Raw genomic sequence first — 22247 nt, 5'->3', positions numbered from 1 at the left:
TGATAGTAGTTTTTTAATGAGTTTTACCCAGATATAGTATTTGCCAGTTTATACTGTGTTAATGTAGCTGTGAAATTTAGAATGGCACCAAATTATCTGTCCACCTGAATCCCTACCTTGATGCACTGTGCTGAGTTTTTGAGAAGATAGAACGATTTCTCTGTAATTGGGGGGTTTAGAAGGTGGTGGTATCTGCCTTGCTCCATGTCTCCTGTAGAATTGCAATATCTAGGTCTTTGATGCTGTTTTGGAAATCTGTATTTAGACTCTTCAGGCGAAAGGCTAATGAGTTTAAACCTTGGATATTCCGCACCCTGATAGACAAGGCCATTTTCGGCTGACATATTGAGAATTTGTTTTTAAAAGAGAGATAAACCTTTTTCTAAAACACTGTTATTTACAAATATATAATGGCTAGAACATAAGTTATACAATATATTAGAGAAGTTTGGTTGTCTTTGTCACAATGAGTGAGTGAATAGCAGGAGAAGAGGGAGGGGATGCAGCGGGGTGTCATATTTTGAGTGAAAGGATTGTATTCTTGTTATATCGAAAATAAACACTTTAAAGTTATTTAGCAATTTCGTATTGATTGACTTAAGATAAAACTAGTTAAAAAATGGCTATTTTCAATGACACGTGACATTTTTTACAAACAAAATAAAACGTAACGATTGGCTGGTGGTTTTATTTACATTTTGAATAACATCAGACATGCTGAAAAAAATCAAGCATTTTCAAGGACATATTCAATATTCAAACACATTTCAAACCTTGAAATCACCCCAATTAAAATCACACATTTTCCAAACTTTCAAAACTCTGTATGAACCCTATTTAAGGAATAAGAAATCTTTGTACTGAAGATATTGCAAGGTGGCTTTCTTTTGCCAAATACCCTAAATATATTACTGGCACTATTCTAATACAGTCAAGCATGCCACAATGGAGCAGCAAAACCATTTGACAAGTCAACACTAACTACACCATAGCACAACCCTAATTACATTCAATAGAGTGTGTTAGGTTTGAATGTCTCTTTAAAGCTAGGCTGCAATTAAAAGCTAGGCTGCACTGTGACTGAGGTGTGGATATATTTACATACACATTACTAAAATCTGCATTGCTGTAGGTGCAGGAGAGAGCCTGTGGTTTTGGAGTGTAAAAATGTTTTTACATGCAATAACAAAATAAAAATAAGGATGCATCAAGGAGGACAATGAAAAATATTGAAATTATCAGTCATTAATTCTCTCCTAGAACAATGTGAAACAATCCACAAGAGACTTGGCACAAAAGTGTATGAATTGAAAGTGCAAATGATTGAAGATCTCTCTTAATGAAGTGTTAATTGCTGTGAGGATTCAGATGAAGGGTTTTGTAGCTGCTCTGACAGGAGAAAAGACTGCATGCAATGGTTTTACCAAAATATATACAAATATATGAAAAACTAAATTATTTCCACGTCATGTATAATAATAATGGAAGAAATCAAATATCTCGGCACATTGTGTGATTATTTCTTTACTACTACTTTGGTAAATCCATTGCTTCTCTGACCACTGCCTCTCAATTACTTCAGTTATATTTAAACATCCAACTCAAGCTTAATGAATTGAGCTTACATTTGATGAACAAGCTTAACATCTCAGCAGCCTGTCTAAATGAGTGATATATTGTGCATCAGATGGCACAGTCTTTCACTTACCCTTATAAGAGAGGCACATTAATGGTCATCAGAGGACTCTGTTCTCTTTGAACGGTTTACGATGCCTCCCCTTTGATCATAAGTAGTACTCACTTCACAGGGAGCTTGAGAAGATGTTTCTTTGATATTGCCGTGCATTTACATGTCTATGAGTATCATGGAAGATGGGGGCCAAAGTAAAAAAAAAATGATCTCTCTTTCTTGTGCCACACAATTGGAGAATCATGAGCCAGAGAACAAAAACATATACAAGTCATATATGTAAATTTGCTAATTTGCTAAAGACTTTCTTATCAGTGGCTAGCAGCAAAGATACAATGAACTCGCTGGGAGCTTACTATTTTCTCTGCAGTCTGTGGCTAATTTGGCTAGATTGGGAGCCAGAGTCTGCTGCATCTTTATGGACTTTCATTAGATGACATTTTGAGGCTCATTTGAAATTAATCCCCCCTTGGACCCTTGTGGCCATGCCGTTGTCAGGTAGATGACAAATGAGGCAGGACATGAGGCTCCGGGTGGACACATCCGCCCATCGTGCTTGGCCTACTCCGTTAATACACTATCATCTGGTCAAACAGACAAGCAATTCCCAAATCTCATTACCAACAGGAACTATGGATCATTCCATGGGATGTATTCCCATCAACTGGACCAAAGGTTGGGACTAAATAAGGATGCTATGGATACATGCCATTTTACACTGGACATTTTGTTGTATGCAAAGCTTGGCTCATGTACCTTTCAAATTTTTATGTACACTTTGAAGTGGAGGCTTCTAGGTATTCAGAATATGTATTCAAAGAAGAAATAACTTATTCACTGAAGCTAAAGTCCATAATGACCAATTGCTGAATCTTTGTAGAAATCATTAAAAAAAAACCCTCTCTGCATGTATGTTCTGCAATAGTGTGTAAGCATCAATTGATTAAATACTAGGATGCTCTAGGATCTACAGACTTTATTCTGACATGTAATAATACTGCCAATACTGCTCAACTATGCACAATGTGCACTCATGAAACACTTTATTAGGAAACACTGCACTTTGTTATTGACCATGGCATGATTGTTGGTGCTGATCTCTTAGGATTATCACGCACAACAGTCTCTAGAGGTTACTCAGAATGGTGCAATAAAGAAAAAAAACATCCACTGAGTGGCATTTCTGTGGATGGAAACTCCTTATTGATGAGAGAACTCAACGAAGAATGGCCAGACTGGTTTGAGCTGACAGCAACGCTACAGTAACTCAGATAACCACTCTGTACAATTGTGGTGAGCAGAAAAGCATCTCAGACTGCAAAACATGTCGAACATTGAGGCAGATGGACCACAACAGCAGAAGACCACATCGGGTTCCACATATGACAGCCAAGAACAGAAGAGTGTTTGGTGAATCAGCTGTTGCGTGGATAATGGATGTACATTACTTACTTACATAGCAGATGTTGAAGTTAAATGTTTGAAAGACAGATACCCTTTTTCTAACACATTTTTTAATCCTTGTCAGCCGGTAAGATAATTTATTATTGTCAACCATCATATCTGTCAGCAAATCTGAGGACTACATACCACACAGCAATTACAATAAGCCTGGCTGTTACCCAAAATACTTTAGATGTTTTCATTCATGGTAGCTTATAATGTGTTCTCAGTTGGTTTCTTTGCAGTAAAATGTAAAATAATCTTTGTCGCTTTTTCTATTTTGCATACCAATTTTATCTTTTGTGAGTATTTGTGCTCAATAATTGGCATGACTGTGAGACTGGCTAGCAACATCCTTGTTGTAGATGTAATATATGAATAAATGAAATTGTACTTGTAATATATGAATAAATAAAAATATGAACACATACAATATATGCTTTGACAGCCAATTTCATGGCCAATTACTGGATAAAGCATGAGCTTTAACACTGACACTCATTAATTCCGTTAATGGTTTCTACATGTTTGTCTAAGTGTTTAGCAGTGCACTTGTGTTCATGTATGTTAGAGACATAAGAGATGAATATCAGAGTAAACTAAGTGACTGTAAATAAAGTGTGTATGTGAAGGGGTTGATATGTTAGTGACTTTGTACAAGAATGTTGCATTGTTTTGTGTGTTAAATAGTTAGTAGATAAAGTATGCAATAGTCAGCTGGAAGACACACAATGGAGATTTTTGATATATAAGCCAGAGATCACTATAAAAAATTGACTGATAGTCTGTGTGAAATCACATGTCGTGTCATTATAAAACGGTGCCTGTAAACCATATCATCAGCCTTATTATCTTCAGCAAAGACAGCATGCCAGGTGTTTGTGTGAACGCTCCTAAAAACTCTTCAATTCCTCTCTATTTGAATGTATTTTGTATATATATATATATATATATATATATATATATATATATATATATATATATATATATACATACATACATACATATGTGTGTGTGTGTGTGTGTGTGTGTGTATATATATATATATATATATATATATATATATATATATATCTTTACTTTTCTGTCCCTTTGTAAAAAAAAAAAAAAATAGTGAAAGTATGAGTCAGAGAGAGTTGTTTGGAAGTGGAGCATGTGGCAGTGGCCCTTGAGGGGGCTGAGTGTGCGCATTGTGAACGATTCACACTCAGGCAGATCCACTCTTGGCTTGCTGTCTTCATAGCCGAAGGGAGTTGGGTTTCGGAGCCCTGGGGCTGTGGGCCGGCTACTGCCTGCACCACTGAGGACGCGGCTCCGCCTTCCTGCTCGGCTGAGGAGGTCGCTCTGCCTACCTGCTTGGCTGAGGACGTTGCTCTGCCTTCCTGCTTGGCTGAGGACGTCGCTCTGCCTTCCTGCTCGGCTGAGGTCGTCGCTCTGCCATCCTGCTCGGCTGATGTCGTCTCTCTGCCATCCTGCTTCGCAGAGGACGTCACTCTACCTCCATGTTCTGCTGAAGATGTCGTTCCTCTTCTTTGCTGCGCACCGTATGTCACTCCCCCTTCCTGCTCCACGGAGGACATCGTTCCCCCCTCATGCTCCGCGGAGAGCATCATTCCTCCCTTTGGCCTCGCGGAGAACCTCGCTACTCTTCGTGGCCTCGCAGAGAACCTTGCTCCCCTCTATGGCCTCGCGGAAATGTTGGAGCTTCCCTCGGGCCTCGCGGAGAACTTCGCTCCCCTCTCCTGTCCTGCGGAGGAGGTTGTCCCCCTGTCCTGCCACGCAGATGTCGCTCTGCTTTCCTGCCCAGCCGAGGAAGTTGCTCTGCTTTCCTGCCCCGCCGATGACGTCGCTCTGCTTTCCTGCCCCATCGAGGACATCGCTCTGCTTTCCTGCCCCGCCGAAGACGTCGCTCTGCTTTCCTGCCCCGCCAGGGACGTTGCTCTGCTTTCCTGCACTGCTGAGTATGTCCCTCTGCCTCCTTTCTCCGCTGTGGACGCTGTCAGCCTCCTAGCTTTGCTGCGGACATTTTGCCCAGGGGACCAGGACCACGAGATGGAGGGCATGTATTTTTGGGCGACCCGGGAGAAGTGCCCTTGGGGGGGGTTTGGGGGGGTTCTGTCATATATCATGGAGGTAACTCTGGACTTCAGTTCCCATCAGCCACTGCACTGCACTATATGTCACATGACCACCTGCACCTGATTCACGTTTCTGTTAATGAGCATACTTATATATAGCCATTGTCTGCACTGTTTCTCTGTCTTTCATTTGTCTTAGACTTCCATGTTCCATGTTACCATGTTTCTTGATCTTGTTAATTTATGTTTAGTTTTGCCACAGTATTATGCCAATTTGTCTGAGTGTCTTTGTTTTGTTGTTTGTTTAATAAACTATTTTGAAAATCTGCGATTGCTTCTGAACTCCAACCTTGAAACGTGACAATGTGTATGTATTTATGTGTGTAGGCAGAAGGATTTATTAGCAGTGAGCATTTTATTGTGGGTATGTCACTTATGCACTCTCACTAAAATGGTGGGTGCTGGCTTCTTCATCGGCAAGACAGTTTTGTACTTGAGTACAGTTTTGTACTTCAAGTCGTACTCTTATGTAACTTCAGCGGCTCTGGGCACGTGAACAAAAGCGCAAATCTCATTAGTTGGCCAGTTTTTGACGCTATGCGTCAAAAAAAAACCCCGAATTCCTCAACGTTAAAAAATGATTTCTGCTTTGATGCCACATGTTTTACGCCTGCGTGTGAACACTTCCATTGACAGTCATAGGGACGTTAAACGGACCGTTTTCCACGCTGCAAAAATTGTCCCAGTGTGAACATGGCTTTCCATGGCCATCCAGCTCACGGTCTCTGGAGCGGCCCTCATTTACTGTGGCATATAAATCACCTAGAAATGCTGCACTGAAATTCTTTCTTCCTCAGTTAAGAGGTCACTATGTGTTAGTTCTGACAGACAATACAGTGATGGTCTCATATATCAACCACCAGGGAGGGTTACGTTTGTGCCCCCTGTTCAGGCAGGCACAACTATTGCTTCTCTTGGTAGAAGAAGAGTTTTTGTCAGTGGGATTGGAGGCTCCATCCACAAGTGGTGGAGTCCGTATAGCAGAGGTTTGGCCAAGTGGAAGTGTTTGACAACACACTGCCCACTGTGGTTCGCTTTAACTCTTCCTGCACCATTGGGGCTGGACAACATGGTACACACATGGCCAAGGTCTGTATGACTTTCCCTGATCACTCTGTTCCCACAAGTGAGAGTTCGCCAAGACCGTCTACGTCTGCTGCTAGTAGCACCTTAATGGCCAGCTTGAATATAGTTCTCAGAGAAAATATCCCTGCTAGACGGCACTCCCTGGGAGATTCCCATTCACAAGGATCTACTGTCTCAAGCAAGAGGGTTGATTTATTACCCTCGGACGGATTTATGGAAACTGTGGGTCTGGACCCTGAGGAGCACCAGCTCATAGATTCTGGTCTCTCAACCGAGGTTGTAGAGACCATGCTGAAATGTAGGGCACCATCCACGAGAAAATTGTATGCGCTCAAGTGGCGACTTTTTTGTCTCATGGTGTGAGGAACATTAGTTAGACCCAGAGCAATAGCTACAGTCCTGGAGTTCTTACAGGAACATTTCTCAGCAGGGTTGGCTCCTTCTACAATTAGGGTCTACATGGCAGCCATTTCGGCTAGCCACGCCCCATCGATCGAGCCTCTGTGGGGCAACACCCTCTAACATCCAGGTATATGCATGGTGTTAGGTGGCTGAGGCCCATCTTCAGACCATGCATACCTTCCTGGGACCTTCCTGTGGTCCTGGAAGGTCTGTCAGGTGCTCCATTTGAGCCCTTAGAGTCAGCCTCTGAGAAGCTTCTGACTCTAAAGGTAGCTCTTCTGCTGGCCCTGACATCTCTCAAGCGAGTAGGAGATCTACAAGCTCTCTCTGTTGCCCCTTCATGCCTTGCCTTTGCCTCTGAATTAGCCTTTCTATATCCTAGGCTGGATTATATTCCTAAAGTGCCTATGTCTGCTGCCTAGCTGGTAGTGGTGCAGGCTTTCTGCCCTCCTATGTTCCTCACACCAGAACAAGAGAAATTGCACCTACTGTGTCCAGTGAGGGCTCTCTGTACTTACGTCCACCACTCCTGCCAGTGGTGTAAGTCAGAGCAGTTGCTAGCCTGCTTTGGTGTCAAAGCAGCACATCTCTAATTGGATAGTGGAAGCAAACTTACTTACAAGGCATGCGGTCTCGCTACGCCTCTGGGCATAAGGGCTCATTCCACTAGGGGGGTCACCTCCTTGAAGGATTTATCCAAAGGGGTACCCTTACAGGATGTGTGTACTGTGGCGATCTGGCTGATGACGTGCTTTACAGGCACCTTTTTATAATCATGCGACGCGCAAAATGCCACGTCACCTGACTATGGCAGGCCTATAAATATGCATGATTTCATGGAGACTTAAGACACCGGCCATGCGTGAGGGTGCTTCCCACAGCAGGAAGCTTATGCAACTTCTTGTTCCCTTCTCAGGGAACAGGGTTACATTTGTAACGAAAGACATTTTTGTTTGGGTTTCCTCTGGTGTCTCCAGTTTCCTCCAACCTCCCAAAAACATGCAGGTAGGCAGACTAGCTAAGCTAAATTGTCCCTAGAATGTGTGTGAATTAGTGTATGAATCTCTGTGTGAATGGTGCCCTGTGATGGTGCCCTGTGATGGACTAGCATTCCATCCGGGGTGAATTCTTTCGCCTTTTGCCCAGTGTTCCAGTGATTGAGTGCTCTGAGAACACATTCCCCAATGCTCTCTCACACACTCAGGACCTCTCTTTCCCACTATTCAGCCACCATCTCTCTCTCTTTCTCGCTCTGCATGTATATATAAACACATATCTATTTTTTGCTAACTCTGCAAGTCACATGGATGACAGATTCTAGAGCCTGTTTGAATAATGCATGGCATTTCACTTTTACCTTGTCAGTTCCTCCAGCAAAATATATATCAGCTCCTCTCTGATGTCATTTGTGACAGTGATTCTCACTGACAGATCTCCATTAGACCAATGAATCTTTTTGTTCAGCTTTATTTCTGCTGGTGCTCAGGACAAAAAACACATGTTCCTTCTTTTATAATTTTTTTCTCCTTCCACATTCCTCTCCTTTTTGTTTTTCAAGGATATATTTATATTTAAAGACAACACTTCACAGGAGCCCCTCTGCTAACTGCAGCCTCCTTGGTCGTTAGTGTAAACACACTCACTAGTGATGTGTCTTTCATGAATGATTCGTTCATTTTGAACGAATCTTTAATATGACTCGGGAACAAGAAGTTGTTTCAGAAAGTGATTCTTCATTTTTGACCGCACATGCGCTGCAACATCCCCATAAGTTCTGTACAGGAAACAGAAATGATTAGTTCATGTCTCGAGTCTTCGAGTTCGAGTCGTTCATTCTTCTGCTGACCGCCCCATAGGCAATGTACCTTGCAGTACCGAAAACAGACATGATTAGTTCACGTCTCAAGTCTTCGGGTTCGAGTCGTTCGTTCTTCTGCTGACCGCCATATAGGCAATGCACCATGCACTACCGGAAAGAGGAATGATTAGATCACCTCTCTCATAATTCAGCATTGGCTGCATTATCCTATAGTTTATTTTATAGGTTAAGTACTAGATGTGTTGGGGAATTTAACATGTAACATTTTAATTATATTCTGCTGAAATTAATGAAATGAACAAAATGACAAAAAATTATTTGTTCACTTTGCTGAACGAGATTCAAAGATCCGAGTAAGTAAAATGATCCGAACTTCCAATCAATAACAGTCACTCCCCTATGAGCTCCATGCTAAAACTTCCTCTGTTGCACTTAGACTAAAAAAAGACACACACACACACACACACACACACACACACAAACACACACCTGCAGGCCCATGCACTCACACACTCTCTCTCTCTATCTCTCTCTGTCTCTCTCTCTCCGTCCTTTCTCTTTCTTGCATTACATTATACTCCTATGCTTCCTGTGTTTCACACTGGTAGACATACATGATGCGGACATCTGCAAACAGGAACAAAATTTGACTTGATACTCTTTATCACTTTTCACTTTGATAGCCATGGCATGCTTCTTCTTCATCTTCCACTCTACTTTATCCCCTCTCCATGATGATCATGATCGTCTCAGAGTCTTTACTTTAGTTGGTTTGTGTAAATTTGCAGTATGCAAGAAGGCTTAATTTTTTTGAACAGAGATTGAGCTATATTACAAATTATTTCCATTATATTAATGCATATTTGTGAATTTTAATAACTAAAATAACTAAATAACAAAAATTCACATTCTTTACTTTTTTCTATTTCACTTATCTTTAGAGATACTGTACAGCAGATGCACATAAGCAGCATGGTGTTGGTCTCTTCTTGAGTCTTTGTTTAAACCCAAATGCAGATCAAATTCTAGAGCATGGTACCTTCAGTAAAAGACACTCCTAGTAAAAGTAACTCTGGCTTAAATCTTAGATAAATAAGTGTTGAATCATAATTCTATTTACATAATTCTATCTTATGTAGGCCTTGATGTTATTATCCCTTAATTGCACACAAGAGATAATTGGATAATTTTATCCAATTGTTATTGTTAATGTACATTCAATTTATGACATTATATAATTGTCTCTACAAAGTGAAAAGCCAGGAAAGGATTAATGATCAAGTTTTTCTTGGTTGGTTTTATTTGTAGGCCTGGCTACTGACTGACATGACCTGTGAAACCTCCTGTATTTATTTGTTTTGTATATTCAGACTCACGCAAACTGTGTGGCATTTGTGTCTGTGCTTGTGTGTATGTTGTTGGTAACATCACAATCTAAATGCGCAGTCAGGTGGTGAACATTAAGGATGTCATCAGTCCTAATAAAGTACGTCTAAAACACTAAAGCCCTGCGATGGATTGGCACCCTGTCCAGGGTGTACCCTGCCTTGTGCCCGATGCTCCCTGGGATAGGCTCCAGGTTCCCCGTGAGCCTGAAAAGGATAAGCAGTATAGAAGATGGATGGATGGATGGAAAACACTAAAGCAAAAGGAAGGCGAAGACAAAACTCTTCACTCTTTGTTTGTGTGTGTGTGTGTGTGTGTGTGTGTGTGTGTGTGTGTGTGCATGCGATTTATTATCTTTTATGTGCAGCATTTCCCCTGATTAACCCTAAACCTGTTCATTCCTTTTTGACCCTTAATGTCACTGATGTAATTATAATTGACTGGTAGGACGAAGAAGAAAAATTTGTCTCAGATGAATTGAGATGGGATTGTAGGATAAATCTGATTCAGTTGTGCTGATTGATTCAACTGGCTCACAAAAGAGTGATACATTGTGTGTGTTGTGTGTGTGTGTGTGTGTGTGTGTGTGTGTGTGAGCGCATATATACAGGATATATTTTATATCAGTCACATCAACAGCAATGTAGCTTAAACTGAATTAAATCAGTGTTCAATTACATCAATACTCACTCTTGCATTATCTTATTACTAGTTTGCAATGTTGCTATTTTAGTAGGTTTCCTGCTACCTAGCATCCACATAAACTAAACATCTAGTAATGACAACATGCATGCACAAAATCACATATTTTGTTTGCTCTGTTAGAGCTTTATGTGCTCTTATATGCACTTTTACAGTTACAAGCCTGAATGGGTATTGGTACTGTTCAAAACTGCAGTATTTTAGACTGAAATTACGGTATAGCAATAACAGCAGACAATAGCGAATAGCTTGGCAACAAGCTAGCCAGTAGACAATAGCGAGTAGCATAGCAGCTAACATTAGTGATTAGCTCTAACATTAATGATTAGCTTCTCAAAACAGCAATTCCACTGTGCTTGAAAGTTAATGAAATTTGTGAAAGCTTGAATTTTTTACATTTATACATAAAAATGACCTAAAACATCAGATTTTCACACAAGTTCTAAAAGTAGACAAAGAGAACACAATTAAACAAGACAAAATATGATATTATTTATTTATTGAGGAAAATTATCCAATACATATCTGTGAGGGCAAAAGTATGTGAACTTTTGCTTTCAGTATCTGGTGTGACCCCCTTGTGAGGCAATAACTGCAAATAAACATTTCTGGTAACTGTTGATCAGCCCTGCACATCAGCTTGGAGGTAGCCCAATTTTTTGGTGGGTTTTCTCAATAACTGCTTGCTTCAGGTCGTTCCACGATATTTCTTTTGGATTAAGATCACAACGTTGACTTAGCCATTCCAAAACATTAACTTTATTATTCTATACATATTCTTTGGTAGCATGACTTGTGTGCTTAGGGTCATTGTCTTACTGCATGACCCACTTTCTCTTGAGATTCATTTTATGAACACATGTCCTGATATTTTCCTTTAGAATTCGCTGGTATACTTCAGAATTCATTGTTCCATCAATGATGGCAAGCCGTCCTGACTCTAATTTCACCTTCAAATTAATTGCTAATCTTAGAGGTTCCATACTTTTGCCACTCACAGATATGTAATATTGGATGATTTTCCTCAATAATCAAATGAAGTATTTGTCTCATTTGTTCAAATGAGTTCACACTGTCTACTTTCAGGACTTGTGAGAAAATCCGATGATGTTTTAGGTCATATTTATGCAGAAATATAGAAAATTCTAAAGGGTTCGCAAACTTTCATTAACCCAAGCACTGTGCCAGTTTAGTAATAGATTCAGGATTGCTGAGGTCCTCCAAGCAAGATTAATGATCCTCGCAAAAACACTACAACAAATGTGTGTGTGTGTGTTTGTGTGTGTGTGTTCAGGACTCCGACCTGTGTTGGAGTTGAGTTCTTCATTTTCAGACTCTGTGCCATTCTGACTGCTTGCTCCATGGATGCTGTTCATGGCCATCAGCTTCATCTTCTGCAGCTTCATTGCCTCTGCCATAGCTGCTGCTGTCAGACCTGGAAACGTACACATATCAGCAATCTGCATTCACACACACAAAACCAGCTATTATCTCATACTTCTTTTGGGTATGCTCTCAGCAACAGTAAATATAAGTAGTGTATTCAAGGTTACAGACTTCCTTTGCTTGAGAACAGTACGACAACACTGAACCAGGTATTGTTTTTTTCCTTTTTTTTAGTAAATATTCCTGTTTTTCTGACTAATGTCCATTTACCAGTTCTGTAGAATATGCAATTACCATGAACATTACCTGACATTTTCCTGTACTGAGGAAGAAACAGGGGAAAAAATCACTTATAATGGAAGTCAGTCAAATGTATTTTGAAATTTAAATATGTTATTCTTATTTAAAGTATAAGTTATAAGTTATTCTTTGAGAGATGCCAGTACTTTTTCAGAGTGGAAAAAGTCCCCAGTTCTAAAAAGACATTTTCTCATCCCTTTTTTATCTAAAGACATTTATTGTTAGAGCATAATAATTGTACTTGTAGACAAAATTCAACAACTGATTTGATTGAACATGTCAATATAGGCTATAGACTGCAATCATAGAATCCTTTATGGTATTCACTGTTCAAGGTCCAGTATTTTGCCAGCAAGTGATTTGTTTTGGTGTTGCGCATTCTCTTTGGAGAGGGTGAATCTGAGCCCAATTTAACACCAACAAAATCTTTTCCTCTGGAGAAAAATGGGAAATCTAGTCCTGCTGATTTCTTGTTCATTGGACTCCTGCCTATGCGTGTGTGTGTGTGTGTATGCATCCCAGGAGGATTTCCCCACTCTTGCACACATCCTGAGCCCTACCTTAAGCTCACTGAGGACTCCACAACCCCAGAAGCCATCATCACTCAGCTCAATTAAGCCCCTAATTAATTCAATTAAACATTGGAGGGGCTGCATTAAATGATTCATTAAGTGACGTTGCAGGGTCTTTCTTGCACACTGCACTACTACTTCTTTACAACCCATTCTAGTGGAAAAAAAGGAAGTGACTGCTCAAGTCCTTCATCCATTTTTTTGTCCCCAGGTTCAAAAAGGATGTCACCTTGATCTAATTCATTAACGGTATTGCCTCCGGAAAATGTGACACAGTACATAGAAAGATACTGGGTAGTTGAGCTTGGTTGGCACACTTTTGTTCCTTTTTGTTCTTAAAGGGAGCATGAAAAGTAAAGCTCAGTGCTCCTCAAACACCCATGGTAGGAAATTACCACAAAGGAACAAGCTACAGCATTCCATGACAGATCTTAAGCTAAATACTTCTAAGAAAATTATTCGTACTTTAAAACACAAGTAGGTGCAGACACATTCTTTTCACATGTATATGGACATAACCACAATGCTCTTAGGCTCCTAGGCCCATCTGGACAAAAACAGGAGATAAAAACAAGGATATGAACATAAACAATGGATTCTAGGCAAAAACCCCATAGACTAAGAGCTAGGCTGTGCCACACACATACACAAGACAACAACAAACACTTGACGGTGAGGTGCAGAAAAACTATATACAGGTGCTAATGAGGGTGAGACGAGACACACTTGTGAGTGCTTGGCGAGACATTTGACAGGGTCATGTGACATCCTAGGGCTGATGGGTAATGTAGTCTAGCACAGACTTTCGCATAACCATGACAGTCCTTTGGACAAGTCATTCTCCTGTAATAAAAACTTGCAAACAAGTCTAGTGAAAGATGGGGCACAAGTCATATATGAAACACCAACAGAAAGGATAAAAGGAATTTAGGGGAAAACACAATAGGCATATTATCTGATGCCTCTAGAGGAGAAAGCTTGGAGATCAAACAGTGTGTGCAACAGTAATTGCTGTTCAAAGGAATTCGTGACCTAAAGAAATGGGAGCAGGTGCATGAAAGGTAAGAGCCATTTTTGTAGAGGTTGGGCAAACAGCTTGCTTATTGTTTGCCTTTCACATGGCCCTTCAGATCTAGAACTGGAGTCACACACCTTCAAAACTCCTGCTTTTGAAGACTAGTCTTTGACACTGAACAGATGAATTGAACGCACCAGGCCATGTTAGGTAGTTAGGAGGACCCATCCATCCTGTTTTCTAAACCTGGCAGGTTCACCTCGGTCAAACTTGATAATAACAGACTCTGTGAAGATATGAGGAAGGGCTTTTGTATTCTGGGGTCTGTGTGTGTGGAGAGTGTGTGTATCAGAGTGGTCAGGTATGTTGTTGAATCAGCCCCTCTTTTCCCACAAAATCGGTCAACAATGTCCGATTTAATTAAAGAGTCGTACGAGAGGTGGGATCTAGAGGTAAAGAGGTCTAAAGGAACTTCGTTTGATCTCCAAGTGAGTGTTACATCAGTAGATTGATTTCAGCTTTCAGCTGGTGAGAAGGCTTTTTTGTGCACCTTTGCAGCATTAATGAAATTGCTGCTTCTTGGGGTCAAAAGTGATCAAGGTATGCACCACCTGACAATGCTGGTTTTAGACATCTCATTTTCTTCAGAGTCCTAATGTCATGGAATGGGTAGGAGGCGGGTGCAACTTTGTACAAAAATTGTATGAAAATTGTAATTGTTTGAATTTTTTTTTTTGAATGATTACCTCTATGTTTTGGCACTGCAAAACCACCAGTTTATTTATTTATTTGTTTATTTGTTTATTTTTTACTTGGCTTAACCATGATTGCACACAACAAATTTTGGTTATACATTTGCTTATGGAAACCGCAATATCTTGGCTCAGTATGATCCGAGCTCCATGAAGCAAAAACTGATCTCTAGAGCACATAACAAGGTACATGGACATGTATAAACATTTTGCACATTCTTGTTCCTTAGACTTAGAACTTAAGTCCAAATGTAATGCTCAAGATTGCTCCCAGCTCCACTTTTAGCATCAATTTATAATGGGAAGGGTTCTCGTCTTACCTAGGTAAGTATAGTGTGCATGCAGGACATTTCAAGTTTGAGAATTCTCTTATAATAATAATAATAATTATTATTATTATCATTATGATTATTATTATTATTATTATTATTATGGGGTGGAATATCTGGTTGAATATCTCTGGTGGGGGACCAGATACAAACCTGAAATTTTCCCCAAAATAAGTCCTTTATTTTACATTTACAGCATTCCGCTGTAAATTTCGAAGTGATCCTGAAGACCTTGGCTAGGTTGTTCAGATGTGTTTGAGTAGGGTTGGAGCTAAACTCTGCAGGACAGTGGACCTCAAGGGCCAGATTTGAAGAACCTGATCTATCATGTTGGTACAGGTGTACAGATGGTATGTGTGAATAACACATGGGGGAAGTGGTAGCTTCAAATCCCAGCATCGCCAAGCTGCCATTGCTGAGACCTTGAGCAAGGTCCCTCAACTGCTCAGATGTATAAGAAATTAGATAATTCCATAAATATGGAATTACAGTGTTCAGTTGGGTATTTTACAAACCAGCAGTGTCATAAATAGCTATGGTATTGGTTCTCCTGTGATATAAGCAATAAGTGACTGCAACTCAGACATCACTCACTGCCTTTATCACAGGAGAAACAACACCACAGCTCTGTAATGTTTGTAATAATGTTTGTAATGTGATCTAAAGTTCAGTTGCTTCAAGGGGCTAGGACCATACTGTGGTTTCTGTTATGTTTTGTTTAACCTAAATGTGTTGTGTACCGTGACACAAAGATGGCTGTCATAATTAAACTAAGTAAAATAAATAAATAAATAAATAACTGGTAGTTTTGCAAAGCCAATAAACATAAAGGTAATCACTCAAAAGGTATGAAAATTCAAAATGGTCGAGCAACCTGCATTGGACCACTTGAGATGGAATCACCATAAAGTACAAACAGACAAACGAAACTATGAAAACAAGAACCATTAACATGAACTGTGGATATGAGGTAAGAGACATGCATACTATATGCAATAATGAGGCACACAACAACAAACAACAACAATTGCTTGACGGTGAGAGACTGAAGAACTAGAATTCAAATAATGGTGCTAACAAGGCATAACGAGTGTGATTAGTGAGGCATATGACATGTTGGGGTACTGATGTGGTGCTGATGGGTAGTATAGCTCTGTGCCCTTTGGCACTACTATGATACCTAAATAAGGAGCAAGTTATGACAAATGAAAGACCATTTATTTTTAAATAAATAAATAAATAAATAAACATCAAGACTATACTGACTATATCAAGACTGTAACTGTAGCAAGTGAAGTTGAAATCTTTGGCTCTGCTGTATTTTAAATTTTAAATGCTTTTTAAGTTCAAAGGTTCTATTTAAACCCCTGCGGGTTTTAGGAACCTTTCTTGAGCTAAGAAAACCACATAAACCTTATCAAACTATCTTCCTAACAAGAACTTCGATGTTCTGTAAAACTTATGTGACAAATAAAGGATTTCTTCTTCTTTAACACTTAAACGCATGCATGTTTCCCCAACCATTAGGCCTATTATATATTCAGGTCGTTAGTGACCCGGAGTTTAACGCGGATGGATATCTAAACTGCCCCCAATATATTATTAACAATTACAAAATAATAAAATACAGCATATTTCGTTATATTTTGACATTTTATTTGTTAATAAGCATTAAAAATATATACACTGTTAAAATTACACAATTATGCCTAGGTCTATAATTCACGCTAAATGATGAAAGTATTGTAGCATTTTCATTAAATCGTTTCAGTCACCATAACAAAATTAAAATCATTACAATATTTGATATTTTCGTAATTAAAGTAATTTCATCATGTATAATTTTCATGGCTAAAAACAGCTGTTAATAATCCGGGACTGATCCCAGATTCTTCTCCATGCATTTTCTCCAGCTCAGCTGGATAACATTTTATTTTATGGAAGCTGTAGTAACTTAGCTGTCAATGTATTACATGATTAGAAAAAGTTGGATTTATCATAAAACTTGCCTCGGGTTTGTCACTGTTTGTAGGACTACCAGACCGATAAAATATAAAACTTTTATAACTAAGCTAGTTTGTTGCTAGCCAGGGGAGGCACACTAATATATAGGTAGCTCCTACAGTGCCGTGCAAAGTACATTATTTTTCCTTATGCTCTGCTCATATCATGTTCATGTGAACTGGAACTCATATTGATATTTACACACCTTGTTTTCCTGCTCAGCATGAGAGGATAGTGCTGCTTCAGTTTTAACCCCTTTACTGGTATAAACACACACACACACACACAAAAATCGGCGTATATCCATTTTTCCTCACACTGACTGTGTGAGTTAGCGTTTGGCATAATTGAGCGCTGTCAGCCACAAGAATTTCCACGTATTTTCCTGTAAACCCTGTCTGATTGGTCTCTCCTCCATTCACTGAAGATATAAAATTACAACACCGCCGTCTTCTTTTACTGATGTTCAGTTACATAGTGACAAACCGCTCTAAGTAGAGAATTATTCAGGGCTAAAGAAAAAAAAATCTTCGGGGCTACAGCTCCTAATACCCAGATCAGGTTATGCCCCTGCCTAAAAACAATATTATCAAGTGATAGGCAAATGTCGCACCTTCTGTGCTTCCCCCGGTAAATTCAGCATCTGGCTCCTTATTCAGGATCTGGATCATTGGATACGTTACTCTCAATAGGCTACTATCGTGTTCATAATCATCAAAATCAATATTTTGTCGCTGACAGCTTCATCATTAGATCCACCATCAAACGATGCTTCTTTTATGTCTGGGGTCATTATGATTGACACATTACACCATCATTGTTGAAAAAACATTCCCACCTTGAGGAATAAAAGAGAATAAAAGAGAGCCGTGAGAGATTCAATATTGTGGCGCGGAAAAAAATACTTACAATTAGGTGTGTCACGAGAACCGATACTTCGGTACCAAGTCGGTACCAACATTCTTAAAACGTGACGGTACTTGTTTTTCTGCAGTAACCTAAGTACCAATGGTAATGAAGGTACGGAGGTTGCAGTTCTTCCGGAATTGAAGGGGGCAGCAAATACAGGCAAGATTTTCAGTCGTTCCACAAATGGTGAACAAGAAGAAGAACGACTACAAGCACATGGGAAACACTACAGGAGATTAGCTAAGCTTAACAAGTTTAGCTCCGCCCCGACTCATTGAGAGGAAAAGAGAGGAAAGCTAACCGATGCTATCGCTCATTTCAAACAAAGCGAGGAAACACCTGGAAGTTGGTGAAGCACCTGAAAGACGGGTCCTATATTATGTTTGTTTGAGGCAGCTGGCATTGTGGCCGTGAAACCAGCTAACGTTATGCTCCATGTAATGTTTGCGATAGCCAGTTATTTGTTATCGACGCTAACACATTGCAAAGTTATAAACTACCTCCTAATGGTCCACCATGCATCGCCATTCAGCCCGTGTCCTGTCAGCAAAATGTAGGCTAATGTCACAAATAATTATTGAACTGTTAATGGTTTTAATAAATCTTTTTGGCCTGCCACCATATCAGTGAATTTAAACTAATGCTTGCATTCAGAGTATAAGGGGTGTGTATGTGTGTGTATGTGTGTGTGTGTGTGTGTGTGTGTGTGTGTATGTGTGTGTGCGCATGTGCGTTTAGGAGTGCACCTTAGCACTTGTTATTAGTCATTGTCAGACAGTGTTTGATAACTAAAATATCTCTCTCTCTTTGCCAGTATCAGCCAGAGGAGGATGTCCTCCAGGAGTTTTTCATTTTACTTAAAAAAAATTTTTTTACCTGACCGTGGTACTTTTGGTAGTAACGATACCGACTACTAGATTTTTGATATTGTGACATCCCTACTTACAATATACAATTCTATACAAATATACTTACACCATTACATACCTCGGGTCGGTAGCGACCCTATAGAATGTTTACAATAAATTAATTATAAAACAGTTATTATTCGACAATTTAATATTATTGAGGAAAACTAAGGAGGAAATGTGAAAAAATTAATGTGAAAAAATTAATGAGGGGGAGGGTACTGAATGATGTCCCGGGTCGCTAACTACCCGAGGTATGCGTTTAAGAGTTAATAAGTACCCTTGTGAAAACAATATTTTTTTTTAACTGTATAGCATATAATAGGTACATTCATGCACAATACAAAATAAAATCTCAGAATCTTTTTCATGTCTTTAAAATGTCTAATTTATAGATTTAGTATATTAGCAATTACCATATTGACTTAGTTTATTTGTTCCAGTGTTTTATTTCACTGATCCTCCATGTGCAGTCTTAACTGAAGGTGGCTTATAGCTATGTTAGTTAGATATTTCTGGCAGAGATCAGGTGATAACATTTGAGCAGTACACGTTCTAAAGTTTGTCTGTCTGGTCATACAATCTTAATGTAGTATCTCAGTGGACTATCCCCATCCTTCTTCAAATATTTATAGCCAGCATTTCCTGATTCAGTCTCCAATCAGCTGGTAGATTTTCCAGTAGATTGTTCAGTCATAGCCCCCACTGAACAATCACATAAATACTTTGGCTTTGCAATTGTGTATGAGAGTACATACAAACAGGAAAGGGAGCAGACAGAGAAACAGTGAAAAATAGTAACAGCGGCAGAAGAAAAAGTTTGGTTGTGAGAACAAGCCTGGACAGATCACAAAGGGGATCACTCAAGCACTCTCGCCCACTGAACACATTGTTGAATTTTGCATTTCTCTCTTTCTTTGGGGATGGAGGGTGGGGGTGTAGGTGCTTCTTTTCACTTTGTCTCAGGGAAAAGTGAAGTATCAGATTTGTACCTGATAGTGTGAAACAGAGAAAAAGAGGTGGGAAAGGTCAGCATTCCTTTTTTATTCTTTAAAGAGTAAATATTACTAGTCAAGTTCACTTTTGTAAGTAAACTGAGACAGAAGAAAGGAAAAAAGGAGGAGAAAGGAGGAGTATTTACTTCAGCTCTGGAATTTCTGAATGAAAATGGGATGAGATGAACACTCAATAAAGATGGTCAGCCGGCGGGTGAAATTGAACTGTCACACCTTTCAGTGCCAGCAAAAGTGAATGGGGAGAGCAAGAAATGGGGAATGCTAGGAGTAGATGAATAAAAGCCTGAATGAAAGGGAAATATTTTTTTCTGGCTCATTACCCTGTATGTTGTGCACTGTTGTTCAATAAACCGGTACAGGAGGGAGAGAATGAATTGTAAAATCTGGGTTGAGTGTTATCAGAATATCCTTGAATTCAGTCTGTACATAACGTTACATTCTGTAGGTTTACAGCATCAGAATGAAAATACTAAACAACATGTGATGTAACTGCAGAGACATAAAAAAGCAGAATTTTACAGTCTTATCGTAGTCAAGATATCTTACTCTTCAGACAGCCAGCCTTAACCCTGCAAATCTGTGCATTATAACTAAATCCTGTATCAAGTTCTCAGTGGGATATGTGGAATTGTCTTCTGACTGATTTTTTGCTTGAACCTTATCTGTGTATATGTTATTTATAGGCTTTGTATAGGCTGTGCATTATTTAGGAACTCATTAAAAAAAGAATAAAATAATGCCAAAATTACATTTATTTCAGTAGTTTCATTATTGCTTTTTAGGGTTTTTAGACTATTTTAAGTTTTGCAGCCTTTGCTCATCATTAACTCATGAGCAAGCATGAGAGAACATACCAGCCATTATTTTTTACTTCTGACACATTTCAGTGCTCATGTCAAATTTATTGTAATGGTACATCTAATTTTTATTTGAACGATTTTAGCAGTATATTAGCATTTCATTCTAAGTACATTCATAATTTCTTCTCATTTTTGCAGAACAAAATTATTTCTGCATTTACTCAGATGAAGCATTTGTGCAAGGCCACTGACAGTCTCACATCAGCACTTAATAGCTTATAGGTTTTCATGGAAGAAGTAAGAGGATGAGTTGATCTGGGTGACGCTGTATCAGAGCCAGTAATTCATAATTATTTTTTATGAAAATAGATACTGATATGGAGGTATGTTGTTATTAACTCAAGATGAGTTCTCTCTCTCTCTCTCTCTCACACACACACACACACACACACACACAGTAGGAGGTGTGAGTGTGTGACAAGCTACACTATATGCAAAATGGTAGTGTCCACACAAAAAAAAAAAGAGAAAAAAGAAGCAAAAAGAAGAGAAGATAAAGAAGTAAAAAATTATAAATTATTCCCTTGTACTGTCATATGTCTCACATGGTGCCTGAAAGCTTAAGTCAGCCGTGAACTGTGGAATCATTAGTGGGTTTTAATCAATGACAGTATTTGCAGTTCTTCAGCGTTTTTTGGATGAATTTACATTTCCCTGTATCGATGGGCTCCTCTATGCAAGGGGTGCTCAATCTTATCCTCAAAGGATTCCACCTGATTCCACCTGTTTAATATGTTGAGCTTGGCTTTCAGTAAACACAGTTGTGGCTTCTGCTTGGTTGGAATGAAAACCTGCGACTTAACCTTAAGCCTACTGAACATTTATGGGCATGTTTTTATATCTCGGTGGTGACCAGAATGTCCCCACAAGGATAGGAATATTTGACAGTTTTGACCATGTTAGCTGGTCCACATGAGGAAAAGAGGAAGCTGCATTAATAATTATGTTAACCCTTGTGCGTAATTAAAAAAGTTACACATAGGTCCATAGAGGACAAAAATGTCCATGCCCAAAAATTGTCATAGAAATATATATATAACTCTGGACTACAGTTCCCAGCAGCCACTGCACCACACCATCATGTCACATGACCACCTGCACCTGAACTTCATTCTTCTTAATGAGCACTTACGGGTATTTATAGCCACAGTTTGCACTACACTGGTTGTCTTACCTTGGTCTTTCTTTGCCGTTGTCTCTGTTGCTGTGTTTATGGTCTTTGTTTCCCGGTTAGTCTTTGCCTTAGTGTTTTGCCACAAGTTCTATAGCTATTGTTTTGTGTTTCATTTGTATTTGTATTAAAGCTAATCTGCACTTGAATCTCTCTCCGCTTCTGCTATTTTTTTTTTTTTACCAGCATCAGTTCTGACCATAACTACCAAACATTCACTCATTTTCAGAATTATAACCCTTTAAATCCTGGTTTCTTTAAATAATGCAAAAAGCTCAGTAACCTTCATTGACACATATACATGGGGTGGGATTTGTGATTTCCAGTACAATATAATTTCTTTCTTTCAAACTGTTCAC

General features: G+C 39.3%; 1 protein-coding gene across 1 annotated transcript in view; it reads right to left on the bottom strand.

The window, feature by feature from the left end:
* dacha (dachshund a) overlaps window positions 1–22247 on the bottom strand; it is a 127304-nt gene that overhangs the window by 80862 nt on the left and 24195 nt on the right. Inside the window, exon 2 of the mRNA XM_053649373.1 lies at window positions 11970–12101. Coding sequence (XP_053505348.1) covers window positions 11970–12084 — 115 coding nt within the window. The 5' untranslated portion in view covers window positions 12085–12101. The remainder of the gene's footprint in view (window positions 1–11969; window positions 12102–22247) is intronic.

Source organism: Ictalurus furcatus, chromosome 18 (genome assembly GCF_023375685.1).
Source record: "Ictalurus furcatus strain D&B chromosome 18, Billie_1.0, whole genome shotgun sequence".
Taxonomy (NCBI): Eukaryota; Metazoa; Chordata; class Actinopteri; order Siluriformes; family Ictaluridae; genus Ictalurus; species Ictalurus furcatus.
Note: the sequence above shows the minus strand (reverse complement) of the source record. Positions and strands in the feature narration are given on the sequence as shown.